Here is a 15,000-nt window from a genome sequence, read left to right as displayed (position 1 = left end):
TTAGGGTGGGATGGGGTGGGTGGGGGTTGGAAGGGGATGAGTGGGGTTAGAGTGGGGGTTGGAAGGTGGTGAGTGGGGTTAGGGTGGGCTGGGGGGGGTGGGGGGGTGGTGGGGGGTCAGGCTGGTGTTGAGGGTTGGTGGTAGTAGGGGAGGGTGGAGGTTGAGGGTTGGTGGTAATAGGGGAGGGTGGGGGTGGAGGGTTGGTGGTAGAAGGGGAGGGTGGGGGTGGAGGGTTGGTAGTAGGGGAGGGAGGGGGTGGAGGGGTGGTGGTAGTAGGGGAGGGGGGTGGAGGGTAAGTGGAAGTAGGGGAGGGTGGGGTGGAGGGGTGGTCGTAGTAGTGGAGGGTGGTGGTGGAGGGGTGGTGGTAGTAGGAGAGGGTGGGGGTGGAGGGGTGGTGGTAGTAGGGGAGGGTAGGGTGGTGGGTTGGTGGTAGTAGGGGAGGGTGGAGGGTTGGTGGTAGTAGGGGAGGGTGGGGGTGGTGGTAGTAGGTGAGGGTGGGGTGGAGGGTTGGTGGTAGTAGGGGAGGGTGGGGGTGGAGGGGTGGTGGTAGTAGGGGAGGGTGGGGGTGAAGGGGTGGTGGTAGTAGGGGAGGGTGGGGGTGGAGGGGTGGTGGTAGTAGGGGAGGGTGGGGGTGGAGGGGTGGTGGTAGTAGGGGAGAGTGAGGGTGGAGGGGTGGTGGTAGTAGGGGAGGGTGGGAGTGGAGGGGTGGTGGTAGTAGGGGAGGGTGGGGGTGGAGGGGTGGTGGTAGTAAGGGAGGGTGGGGTAGTGGTAGTAGGGGAGGGTGGGGGTGGAGGGGCCCTGGTAGTAGGGGAGGGTGGGGGTGGAGGGGTGGTGGTAGTAGGGGAGGGTGGGGGTGGAGGGGTGGTGGTAGTAGGGGAGGGTGGGGGTGGAGGGGTGGTGGTAGTAGGGGAGGGTGGGGGTGGAGGGGTGGTAGTAGGGGAGGGTGGGGGTGGAGGGGTGGTGGTAGTAGGGGAGGGTGGGGGTGGAGGGGTGGTGGTAGTAGGGGAGGGTGGGGGTGGAGGGGTGGTAGTAGGGGAGGGTGGGGGTGGAGGGGTGGTGGTAGTAGGGGAGGGTGGGGGTGGAGGGGTGGTGGTAGTAGGGGAGGGTGGGGGTGGAGGGGTGGTAGTAGGGGAGGGTGGGGGTGGAGGGGTGGTAGTAGGGTGGGGGTGGAGGGGTGGTGGTAGTAGGGTGGGGGGGAGGGGGGGTGGAGGGGTGGTGGTAGTAGGGGAGGGTGGGGGTGGAGGGGTGGTGGTAGTAGGGGAGGGTGGGGGTGGAGGGGTGGTAGTAGGGGAGGGTGGGGGTGGAGGGGTGGTAGTAGGGGAGGGTGGGGGTGGAGGGGTGGTAGTAGGGGAGGGTGGGGGTGGAGGGGTGGTGGTAGTAGGGGAGGGTGGGGGTGGAGGGGTGGTAGTAGGGGAGGGTGGGGGTGGAGGGGGTGGTAGTAGGGGAGGGTAGGGTAGTGGAGGGGTGGTGGTAGTAGGGGAGGGTGGGGGTGGAGGGGTGGAGTGGTAGTAGGGGAGGGTGGGGGTGGAGGGGGGTGGTAGTAGGGGAGGGTGGGGGTGGAGGGGGGTGGTAGTAGGGGAGGGTGGGGGTGGAGGGGTGGTAGTAGGGGAGGGTGGGGGTGGAGGGGTGGTGGTAGTAGGGGAGGGTGGGGGTGGAGGTGGTGGTAGTAGGGGAGGGTGGGGGTGAAGGGGTGGTGGTAGTAGGGGAGGGTGGGGGTGGAGGGGGGTGGTAGTAGGGGAGGGTGGGGGTGGAGGGGTGGTAGTAGGGGAGGGTGGGGGTGGAGGGGTGGTAGTAGGGGAGGGTGGGGGTGGAGGGGTGGTAGTAGGGGAGGGTGGGGGTGGAGGGGTGGTAGTAGGGGAGGGTGGGGGTGTTGGGGTGGTGGTAGTAGGGGAGGGTGGGGGTGGAGGGGTGGTGTAGTAGGGGAGGGTGGGGGTGGAGGGGTGGTAGTAGGGGAGGGTGGGGGTGGAGGGGTGGTAGTAGGGGAGGGTGGGGGTGGAGGGGTGGGTGGAGGGGTGGTAGTAGGGGAGGGTGGGGGTGGAGGGGTGGTAGTAGGGGAGGGTGGGGGTGGAGGGGTGGTAGTAGGGGAGGGTGGGGGTGGAGGGGTGGTAGTAGGGGAGGGTGGGGGTGGAGGGGTGGTAGTAGGGGAGGGTGGGGGTGGAGGGGTGGTAGTAGGGGAGGGTGGGGGTGGAGGGGTGGTAGTAGGGGAGGGTGGGGGTGGAGGGGTGGTAGTAGGGGAGGGTGGGGGTGGAGGGGTGGTAGTAGGGGAGGGTGGGGGTGGAGGGGTGGTAGTAGGGGAGGGTGGGGGTGGAGGGGTGGTAGTAGGGGAGGGTGGGGGTGGAGGGGTGGTAGTAGGGGAGGGTGGGGGTGGAGGGGTGGTAGTAGGGGAGGGTGGGGGTGGAGGGGTGGTAGTAGGGGAGGGTGGGGGTGGAGGGGTGGTAGTAGGGGAGGGTGGGGGTGGAGGGGTGGTAGTAGGGTGGGGGTGGAGGGGGGTGGTAGTAGGGGAGGGTGGGGGTGGAGGGGTGGTAGTAGGGTGGGGGGGAGGTAGTAGGGGAGGGTGGGGGTGGAGGGGTGGTAGTAGGGGAGGGTGGGGGTGGAGGGGTGGTAGTAGGGGAGGGTGGGGGTGGAGGGGTGGTAGTAGGGGAGGGTGGGGGTGGAGGGGTGGTGGAGGAGGAAGCGAAGTCAATTTATTTTTTTTTAGTTTTCCTGATTTATTTACTACGTGGTACATGCTGGAAAGTGACCTCGTTATCTACCTGTCTGCGACCGAAAGTGACCTCGTTTTTCTACTTGTCTCTGCTAGAAAGTGACCTCATCTTAATCATTATCTACTTGTCTCTGCTTGAAAGCGACCTCATCTTAATCATTGTCTACTTGTCTCTGCTTGAAAGTGACCTCATCTTAATCATTATCTACTTGTCTCTGCTTGAAAGTGACCTCATCTTAATCATTATCTACTTGTCTCTGCTTGAAAGTGACCTCATCTTAATCATTATCTACTTGTCTCTGCTTGAAAGTGACCTCATCTTAATCATTATCTACATGTCTCTGCTTGAAAGTGACCTCATCTTAATCATTATCTACTTGTCTCTGCTTGAAAGTGACCTCATCTTAATCATTATCTACTTGTCTCTGCTAGAAAGTGACCTCATCTTAATCATTGTCTACTTGTCTCTGCTAGAAAGTGACCTCATGTGACACTTTCAGCTGAGTGAAAGCTTGATGAGGCTTCTTGAAATTCATTTTGCCTGTTTTTGGCTTCACTTTACATACTAACTCCAAAGTGACCTAAAGCATAATCCAGGACGACTACAGACCAGTGGTTTTTCAGTGCATTTATCCTGATGTGTGTGTGTGTGTGTGTGTGTGTGTGTGTGTGTGTGTGTGTGTGTGTGTGTGTGTGTGTGTGTGTGTGTGTGTGTGTGTGTGTGTGTGTGTGTGTGTGTGTGTGTGTGTGGTGTGTGTGTGTGGTGTGTGTGATGTGTGATGTGTGGTGTGTGGTGTGTGTGTGTGTGTGTGTGTGGTGTGTGGTGTGTGTGTGTGGTGTGTGTGATGTGTGATGTGTGGTGTGTGGTGTGTGTGTGTGTGTGTGTGTGTGTGTGTGTGGTGTGTGGTGTGTGTGTGTGGTGTGTGTGATGTGTGATGTGTGGTGTGTGGTGTGTGTGTGTGTGTGTGTGGTGTGTGTGGTGTGTGTGTGTGTGTGTGTGTGTGTGTGTGTGTGTGTTACAATGTGGGATAAAAAAAACTGTACCATGTATCTCTGTGTTGTTGCAGAGGTGGCCAGCAGACGGGAACATGGTGAGCAGAGTGGATCAATGCGACGTTCCTTCTCAAAGTCAGCCACCGACCTCATCCACCGTACCCGGTCCACTTCCGGCGAGAGGTAAACGCCCCTTTTCTTAATTGATTGTCACAGTTTTAATAGCAGGGTTTTCCTTCAATATTTCCCGTTTTATCGACTGTTTTTTATGGTATAAAGGTATATATATATATATATATATATATATATATATATATATATATATATATATATATATATATATATATATATATATTTATATATATATATATATATATATATATATATGTCGTGCCGAATAGGCAGAACTTGCGATCTTGGCTTAAATAGCAACGCTCATCTTGCCATATAGGACAAGTGAAAATTTGTGCATGCAATAATTTCGCCAAAATCATTCTGAACCTAACGAAGAAAATATATTTCATTGTGTTTGTTTAGTATTAAATTATTGTAAACAAATCTAAAATATATTTAGGTGGGTTAGGCTAAAATAAATTGTTCTTGTTATAATAAGGTTAGGTAAGTTTTCTAAGATTCTTTTGGAGCAAAATTAAAAATTTTTACATTAACATTAATGAAAAAAATATATCTTTAAACGTATAAGAGAAAATTTTAGAAAGGACTTAATTTTAAATGAGTTCTTGCTAAGTGACCAGTTTTACATTTTCGGCACGACATATATATATATATATATATATATATATATATATATATATATATATATATATATATATATATATATATATATATATATATATATATATATATATATATATTATATATTATATATAGGATGGGGTCCACCTCTGGTGTAAATTGTGGGACCCACAGCCTCGGAGAAGTGGATAAAAAGGCTTCAAGGAAGAATATTTGGATTTCTTCCTGAAGCCGTTTGAATATTTCACTTCCCCTACCACCCCATCTTTTCATATTTTTTTTTTTTTACCAATAGGAACATTTTATTACATACTATGGTACAGAAGATTTAAGAGATACATTGTTGATATAAAGGTGGCATATACGGTACATGTTACGTGTATATCACCAAATTAAATAGATTTAATTTTTAAAAGAAACTTTGGAAATATATTCAAGTTCATTGGGGTTTAGACATGATAATGATAAAATAATAATCTTTACTTCTACAATGTACAATATACAAATGATTTAAGATAATCTTCAAATGAACTTACAACTACTGGATGATTCATTAAGTTGACTTACATGAATGGTAAAGTTTGCAGTGTTTGACGTCAACTCTTTGAGTTATGATTACGACATGTTAGTATTTATCACAAATGTCGTTCAAATACCACTACAATGGCAATCTATATTTCAGTATTATTGTCCAGGACATAATAATTCTGAAAGCTCATAAAGCGCTCAGTGTCTCGGACAAAACTTTGATTATATTCCTGTATGCATAAAATTTTCATATCTTTTTTTTTCATTTTTATTGTATTTTCAAAGGGTCTTATATACAGTATTAGTAGAACATGAATATAACAGATATAAGTCACAGGTTATTTCGTAAAATGTAATTCAGATTTAAATGGGAGATGACAGAAGTTGCATCATCCGCAAACAGACCAGGTGTAAGTTTTTGAGGTGCCTTGAGAAGGTCACTGTTGTGGAAAAAGACACTTATGTACAGTTCAGGACATTTATTAAAGGAAACGTTTCGCCACGAGTGGCTTCTTCAGTCCTAATACAGAGAAAACTAAGAAAACATTTATATATATAGTGGCAGGAGTCAGGTGAGGTGATGCGTGGGTAGAGGTGGTAGTAATAGTAGTAGTAGTAATGGAACTAAGGAGGTGAGGCAAGAGAGGGACCTGCTTAGTTCCATTACTACTACTATTACTACTACCACCTCTACCCACGCATCACCTCACCTGACTCCTGCCACTATATATATAAATGTTTTCTTAGTTTTCTCTGTATTAGGACTGAAGAAGCCACTCGTGGCGAAACGTTTCCTTTAATAAATGTCCTGAACTGTACATAAGTGTCTTTTTCCACATCTTGTCGGTATCACCATACCATTTCCTCAAGGTCACTGTTGTATATGAGGGAAAAGCAGAGGGCCGAGAATACTACCCTGAGGCACCTCTTTGTTGACAGGTCGAACTGACCTGTCGAGTTGGCAATTTGCTGAGGGTGGTGCCAGTGTCAAATATTATGACTCACGACCTCTCAAGGAAGGTTCCTTGATGTTGGCGAGGGGCTCTTGATCTAGGGAATTGGATCTGTGCTCCTGTTCCATGAATTAAACCTGAATACCTTCCACATTCCCATCCCCCAACAGTCACTGCATAATCTTACTGGTATAGCGCTCCCCCTTGATTATAATAATAATAATAATAATAATAATAATAATAATAATATGACTCACGAAACTGTAATATACATGTTGGACGAATCTTATTGTAGCCAGGTGGCCCTGTGGTTTACGCACTGGCCTGGAGTTTTACGACTCGCTCGCCATAGGTTCTAACCCCACCGTTACCACAGTTTATCAAATATTTCTAAATGCATTAATTGCAACAATACACACACTGATTCAAAACAGACGTAGGATCTAATCTTCTCTTCTAATCCCACAATGAATAATGTTCACGCAAAATAACCAAAATAATGAGTAAATTATCACATAATTCACCTACCTTTATGCTGAAATTTGATGGCGAATGATAACGAAATTAAAAAAAATAGTGGGTTAGATATAAAATGAGGAGTATAAAGTTTTAAGTAGTCCTGGCAGCACTTGACAGCTGGGGGACACGAAACCAACTTTCTGAAGCAGCTGGTTAAGTTCAGTATTGGCTCCCTGTGAGTCCTTAAGAAATCTTAATTTTGTGTCAAGTTGGTGTAACTTTGGAGAGTTTTGGGTGGTGGGAGAGTGGTTGATGGTCAACTTAATGTACCGGGAACTGGTTGAGAGGGAGAGAGAAGGAAAGAGAAACAGAAAGAAGGGAAGGGAGATAAGAAATGAGCGCTGCTTTGCCCCAGCACCTCGTTCACTATTACTATAACTGCTACTACTACTACTACTATTACTACTACTACTACTACTACTACTACTATTATTATTACTACTACTACTACTACTACTACTACTACTACTACTACTATTACTACTACTACTACTGTTACTACTACTACTATTACTACTACTATTACTACTACTGTTACTATTACTACTTCTACTATTACTACTAATACTACTACTATTACTACTACTACTACTACTATTGCTACTACTACTACTGCTGCTGCTGCTGCTGCTGCTGCTGCTGCTGCTGCTGCTACTACTGTCACCACTACTACTACTGCTACTAATACTGCTACTATTGCTACTACTACTACTACTGCTGCTACTACTACTATTGCTACTATTATTATTGCTACTATTATTATTACCCCTACTATTGCTACTGCTACTATTACTATTGCTACTATTACTATTACCGCTACTATTGCTGATACTACTAATACTACTATTGCTGTTACTGCTATTACTACTACTACCACCACTACTACTATTGCTACTCCCACTACTACTACTGCTACTACCACCACTATATTGCTACTACTACGACTACTACTACTACCGCTACTACTACTACTACTGCTACTACTACTACCACCACTACTACTTCGACTACTACTGCTACTACTACTACTGCTGCTACTACTACGACTACTACTACTGGTACTACTACCACCACTACTACTACTGCTGCTACTACTACTACTACTACCACTAGTACTATTGCTACTACTACTACTACTGCTACTACTACTGCTACTACTACTACGACTACTACTACTACTACTACCACCACTACTACTACTACTACTGTTACTACTACTACTACCACTACTACTACTATTGATACTACTATCAGTACTACTATTGCTACTACTACCACTACTACTATTACTTCATTTTTGGTTGAACTAAGGCAATACTAAAACAGGACAAATAACGCTCATTTGGTATATTCACCAGAGAAATTAAAGCATTACGCTGATATACTGTTCATAATGTTGATACATTGTTCATAATGTTGATACATTGATCATAATGTTGATACATTGTTCATAATGTTGATACATTGTTCATAATGTTGATACATCGTTCATGATGGGATGCTGAATGATCACTTTATTGTTATGTCACTTAGTGATATATAACAATAAATAACAATACATACACTAAGAGATATATAAGAGGATATAACTAGGTGATATATAGAAGGGATGTATATAGTAGAGTGCCTGCACTCTCCGAACTGCACGTTGCAGTTCGGAGAGTCATCTGAACTGTAATGTCAGCACGCTTTTGGCGAGATAGAGTTTTAGTGAATGACTGTAAATGTGTTTCCTCTATTTTTTATGGGGGGAGGGGGAGAGGGACAGAAGCACGACTGGTGTATTAAAAACAATCTGATGGAATAATTTAATTTGACTGTAGGTAGTTTGAGTTCAATGGGGGATTGTCTACTGGTGAGCATTGATTGAAAGAAATATTTAAACCTTACGCGAGGTAAAAAGAGCATTTTGCAGTTTTCATGGGCCTAGGTAAGGAGTTTGACAAGGTGGATCACATTGTATGGAATGACGGGAAAGATGGATTACGACTTTAAGATTGGTATGAGACAAGATGGAGAGCAGCGTCGCCACATTTGAAGTTTAGCGATAATGCGAATAGAGAAAATTATCTTTATTGAAGCAGGACACAGGCTGGGTATCTTTATTTGTAGATGTTCCGCCATCCAGTAGCTTTATTAATACAAGGATGCCGTTTGAAGACTGTTGAACTTTATTCCGAAGATGAGGTAATCAGTCCCTCGGTCTTGGAGTTGATGAGAACACCATAGTCTTGAAGAACACCATAGTCTTGAAGAACACCATAGTCTTGAAGAACACCGTAGTCTTGAAGAACACCGTAGTCTTGAAGAACACCATAGTCTTGAAGAACACCATAGTCTTGAAGAACACCATAGTCTTGAAGAACACCGTAGTCTTGAAGAACACCGTAGTCTTGAAGAACACCATAGTCTTGAAGAACACCGTAGTCTTGAAGAACACCGTAGTCTTGAAGAACACCGTAGTCTTGAAGAACACCATAGTCTTGAAGAACACCGTAGTCTTGAAGAACACCATAGTCTTGAAGAACACCGTAGTCTTGAAGAACACCATAGTCTTGAAGAACACCGTAGTCTTGAAGAGCACCATAGTCTTGAAGAACACCGTAGTCATGAAGAACACCATAGTCTTGAAGAACACCGTAGTCATGAAGAACACCGTAGTCTTGAAGAACACCGTAGTCATGAAGAACACCGTAGTCATGAAGAACACCGTAGTCTTGAAGAACACCATAGTCTTGAAGAACACCGTAGTCTTGAAGAACACCATAGTCTTGAAGAACACCGTAGTCTTGAAGAACACCATAGTCTTGAAGAACACCATAGTCTTGAAGAACACCGTAGTCTTGAAGAACACCGTAGTCTTGAAGAACACCATAGTCTTGAAGAACACCATAGTCTTGAAGAACACCATAGTCTTGAAGAACACCGTAGTCTTGAAGAACACCGTAGTCATGAAGAACACCATAGTCTTGAAGAACACCGTAGTCTTGAAGAACACCATAGTCTTGAAGAACACCGTAGTCATGAAGAACACCATAGTCTTGAAGAACACCGTAGTCTTGAACACCGTAGTCATGAAGAACACCGTAGTCATAAAGAACACCGTAGTCTTGAAGAACACCATAGTCTTGAAGAACACCGTAGTCTTGAAGAACACCGTAGTCTTGAAGAACACCGTAGTCTTGAAGAACACCATAGTCTTGAAGAACACCGTAGTCATGAAGAACACCATAGTCTTGAAGAACACCGTAGTCTTGAAGAACACCATAGTCTTGAAGAACACCATAGTCTTGAAGAACACCGTAGTCTTGAAGAACACCATAGTCATGAAGAACACCGTAGTCATGAAGAACACCGTAGTCATGAAGAACACCATAGTCTTGAAGAACACCGTAGTCTTGAAGAACACCATAGTCATGAAGAACACCGTAGTCTTGAAGAACACCGTAGTCATGAAGAACACCATAGTCTTGAAGAACACCGTAGTCTTGAAGAACACCATAGTCTTGAACACCGTAGTCTTGAAGAACACCATAGTCTTGAAGAACACCGTAGTCTTGAAGAACACCATAGTCTTGAAGAACACCGTAGTCTTGAAGAACACCATAGTCTTGAAGAACACCGTAGTCATGAAGAACACCATAGTCTTGAACACCGTAGTCTTGAAGAACACCACAGTCTTGAAGAACACCATAGTCTTGAAGAACACCGTAGTCACGAAGAACACCATAGTCTTGAACACCGTAGTCTTGAAGAACACCATAGTCTTGAACACCGTAGTCTTGAAGAACACCGTAGTCTTGAAGAACACCGTAGTCTTGAAGAACACCATAGTCTTGAACACCGTAGTCTTGAAGAACACCGTAGTCTTGAAGAACACCGTAGTCTTGAAGAACACCATAGTCTTGAAGAACACCATAGTCTTGAAGAACACCGTAGTCTTGAAGAACACCATAGTCTTGAAGAACACCGTAGTCTTGAAGAAAACCATAGTCTTGAAGAACACCGTAGTCTTGAAGAACACCATAGTCTTGAAGAACACCGTAGTCTTGAAGAACACCATAGTCTTGAAGAACACCATAGTCTTGAAGAACACCGTAGTCTTGAAGAACACCATAGTCTTGAAGAACACCGTAGTCTTGAACACCATAGTCTTGAAGAACACCGTAGTCTTGAAGAACACCGTATTCTTGAAGAACACCATAGTCTTGAAGAACACCGTAGTCTTGAAGAACACCATAGTCTTGAAGAACACCGTAGTCTTGAAGAACACCATAGTCTTGAAGAACACCATAGTCTTGAAGAACACCGTAGTCTTGAAGAACACCATAGTCTTGAAGAACACCATAGTCTTAAAGAACACCATAGTCTTGAAGAACACTGTAGTCTTGAAGAACACTGTAGTCTTGAAGAACACTGTAGTCTTGAAGAACACCATAGTCTTGAAGAACACCATAGTCTTGAAGAACACCGTAGTCTTGAAGAACACCATAGTCTTGAAGAACACCGTAGTCTTGAAGAACACCATAGTCTTGAAGAACACCGTAGTCATGAAGAACACCGTAATCTTGAAGAACACCGTAGTCTTGAAGAACACCATAGTCTTGAAGAACACCGTAGTCTTGAAGAACACCATAGTCTTGAAGAACACCGTAGTCATGAAGAACACCGTAGTCTTGAAGAACACCGTAGTCATGAAGAACACCGTAGTCTTGAAGAACACCGTAGTCTTGAAGAACACCATAGTCTTAAAGAACACCATAGTCTTGAAGAACACCGTAGTCTTGAAGAACACCGTAGTCTTAAAGAACACCATAGTCTTGAAGAACACCATAGTCTTGAAGAACACCGTAGTCTTGAAGAACACCGTAGTCTTGAAGAACACTGTAGTCTTGAAGAACACCGTAGTCTTGAAGAACACCATTGTCTTGAAGAACACCGTAGTCTTGAAGAACACCGTAGTCTTGAAGAACACCATAGTCTTGAAGAACACCGTAGTCTTGAAGAACACCGTAGTCTTGAAGAACACCGTAGTCTTGAAGAACACCGTAGTCTTGAAGAACACCATAGTCTTAAAGAACACCATAGTCTTGAACACCGTAGTCTTGAAGAACACCGTAGTCTTAAAGAACACCATAGTCTTGAAGAACACCATAGTCTTGAAGAACACCATAGTCTTGAAGAACACCATAGTCTTGAAGAACACCGTAGTCTTGAACAACACCATAGTCTTGAACAACACCGTAGTCTTGAAGAACACCGTAGTCTTAAAGAACACCATAGTCTTGAACACCATAATCTTGAAGAACACCATAGTCTTGAAGAACACCATAGTCTTAAAGAACACTGTAGTCTTGAAGAACACCATAGTCTTGAAGAACACCATAGTCTTGAAGAACACCATAGTCTTGAAGAACACCGTAGTCTTGAAGAACACCATAGTCTTGAAGAACACCGTAGTCTTGAAGATTGGCGTTTATATAACTAGGGAATCCCGCCTACCAGTGACAATGCCTTCGTCTGCTACACGTCCCTCACCTGACGCCAGTATATAAGCGTCAGTCTTCATGCCTGTGCTTCAGCCAGAGACAGACTTCCCCGTTGGGGAGGGGAACTTTTACCAGCATCGTCTTCACCTTCATTGCACGATGAGCTACGCAAATCGTGTCAAGATCAAGCCAACAAGTGGTACCGTTGATGATTCAACGAAGATTGCTCTTGCAACTGTTGTTCAAGGAGCACTGCAAGTTAAATTCAACACCATTTTGTCCCTGAAAGAAGCATTCATTGTTGTGTGTCACGATGATGCTGAAGCAGAGAAGCTACTCACTACAGATGCCACCACTACACTTACCGCTCAAGGGTTTACTGTTACGTCATCTCCTGCCCTCAGGGCCAGGAAATCAGTATTCCTTAAAAAACTTGACAAGATTCTGACGTCTCAAACACCTGCAGAACTCAAGACATCCATCGAAACGCAAAATACTTGGGCTACTGTTGACAGCATCACAAAAATCCCGAATGCATCGTCCATGCTCAAGGTCACCTTCACCGACGTTAACATGGCTGCCACTGCACTGAACGAAGGTCTTGCTGTTTACTACTACTTCATCAGTCCAACCTACATCGAAGCAGAGAGATATCAGTACATCCAACACTGCTGGAACTGTTATTCTTACCATCACACCACCAAAGCATGTCCAGTAAAAGACAAGAAGTTCTGCACTACATGTGGTAGTGAGGGACACACCTTCAGTTCCTGCACCGCTGCTACTCCACCACAACCATCGTGCTTAAACTGTAAAAGTAACGACCACCATACACTGGCAGCAAAATGTCCTACACGAAAGAATATTGTGAAGAAAACACAAGAAGCAGCAAAGAAAAAACCTACTAGCAACACACCAACGTATGCAGCAATTGCAAAGATACAAGCTAACACTACCAAATTACTTCAAGCTACTACTCAGCCAGCCTCCACCATCATCACTCCTCCAGCATGTGACGTAACCAAGATCCACTACTGTCTACTATACGCTCACATGCAAAATATGGCTGTACCTGGATCTTTTAACTCTACCATCAACGAGTTATTTGCACTAAATAATATGTCATCATTCATATTCCCAGCATCTCCACCTTCGGAAGAAATACTAAAATTCACCAATGACCTAATCAACACCTCTACGCCTGCAGCTCCAACACCATCAACAACTAGTGACGTCACTCCAACAACGTCCAATGAGAAGCCTCCATCGCCTCCACTCCTCAAAGAAACCGACCAATCAGAAGCCTTTCCACCAGAAACATCCTCTCATTCGTCCATTGAAGATGAAGTAGAAAATGTACATTCACCAGCACCAACACTACCATCCCAAGACCCAAGATCCAATACTGTACTAGATGAAGATAACGACAAGTATCTTGATTGGGGTGAAATATCTTTCTGTACCACAGCAAATTATCCTCAAGAAATGGAGCCAGCTGAACTCAAATCTCACCTCATCCAAAAAACAGTCAAGTTTGTTGAACATCCTGACGTTGATGGTAACAGTGAACTTTCAGAACTTATAAAGCATCTTGAAATATGTATCAAAGACCCTCGATATCGACACTTGTTAACTCGTCTCATGATAATTCCTACCCAACGCTTTAAACGACTTGAAAATGGATCAACACTCACCACGGAAAATTACTTCGTTAAGAAAAAACGCCACAATTCTCGATAACCACCAAGCCATTATGAAATGACCAATCAACGTTGAGCTCCTCCCTTGTCGCCTGCAGCCACCAATCACCATCAAGAAGCAGCAATCTTCCATCCAGCAAGTTGCAGTCAGCTCCTACAGAGTTCCTGTTGTCTCTACGTCGTCTTTTATCATTGTTATCCAGGCTTAGCAGTTGGGTCTAGTCCTGACTCTTCTCTCTTCGACTCAAGACATTCCTCTCCCCGTCTATTCTTCGCACTGTCCCCACTTGCCCCTCGCCCCTCGTGGGTACTTACCTGTGAGTCCGATCTGATCTGTGCTTCAGATTCTTCAAGACTACTGTGCGCTTTACCAAGACTGAGGGACTGACTACCTCATCTTTTGTACATAGTTCTACAGTCTTCACATTTATGTTCTTGTATTGTATTAATAAAGCCACAGGAATTTCGAACCGTCTCCCAGATGTTGCACGTATGCCTAATTCTTCATCTTGTTGGTATTGTATACCATTTTTGTACAATAAATGCACATGCTGATGCTGTTAATCTCCGAGAGTGCTATGTTAACCTCCTAGGGCGGGTGTTAGATATATTGTTTACGTGCCTTCATGGGTGATCCCATGACCATTCCAAAACATCCTTCAAAGCTGGCATCCACAAATTTTAAATAGTTGAAACTGACACATTTCTAGCGGAATTGTGTGACAACGAAGACGGTAACAGCGGAGAATAATTGGATGAGAAATAAAATGAGAGAGATTCAGAAAAGAAAATTAAAGAAATTTTTTTTAAAATTTAAAAAAATCCTCAAGGATGAAAATAAATCTGAGAAAAATTATCTTGAAAAAAAAATTCCTAAATAAAATTTAAAGATTTATTAAAAATTAAAGGAATTCTGAAAAATAAAGTGATTCTACAAAAATGAAAGAAATTCTGAAAAAATGAAAGTGATTCTGAGATAAATGAAAGCGATTCTGAAAAAAATTATTGATTCTAAAAGAAGTGAAAGTGATTCTGAAAGAAGTGAAAGTAATTCTAAAAGAAGTGAAAGTGATTCTGAAAGAAGTGAAAGTGGTTCTGAAAAAAATAGTGATTCTGAAAAAAAGGAAAAATTCTGAAAAAAATAAAAATGATTCTGAAAAAATGAAAAATTGAAAACAGTGAAGTCATTTTTTTAATTATAAACTAACTTATATACTAATTAATGACAAGTTATATGCAAATCAGCCGATAATTGTTTCACATTACTTTTAAATTATGAGAGAGAGAGAGAGAGAGAGAGAGAGAAAGGCAGAGAGAGACAGACAGACAGACAGAGACAGAGAGATAAGTTGATGTAG

General features: G+C 44.1%; 1 protein-coding gene across 6 annotated transcripts in view; it reads left to right on the top strand.

The window, feature by feature from the left end:
- The first annotated feature begins 3,773 nt into the window (after nucleotides 1-3,773).
- The window catches only part of Mctp (multiple C2 domain and transmembrane region protein), a 490,516-nt gene continuing 479,289 nt past the window's right edge, over nucleotides 3,774-15,000 (top strand). For all 6 annotated transcript variants that reach the window (XM_070091410.1, XM_070091407.1, XM_070091409.1 and 3 more), the window contains exon 1: nucleotides 3,774-3,880. In XM_070091410.1, coding sequence (XP_069947511.1) covers nucleotides 3,813-3,880 — 68 coding nt within the window. In that variant the 5' untranslated portion in view covers nucleotides 3,774-3,812. The remainder of the gene's footprint in view (nucleotides 3,881-15,000) is intronic.

Source organism: Cherax quadricarinatus, chromosome 35 (assembly GCF_038502225.1).
Source record: "Cherax quadricarinatus isolate ZL_2023a chromosome 35, ASM3850222v1, whole genome shotgun sequence".
In the NCBI taxonomy this organism is placed as follows: Eukaryota; Metazoa; Arthropoda; class Malacostraca; order Decapoda; family Parastacidae; genus Cherax; species Cherax quadricarinatus.
The sequence above is the reverse complement of the archived record's forward strand: the minus strand, read 5'-3'. Positions and strand labels throughout refer to the sequence as shown.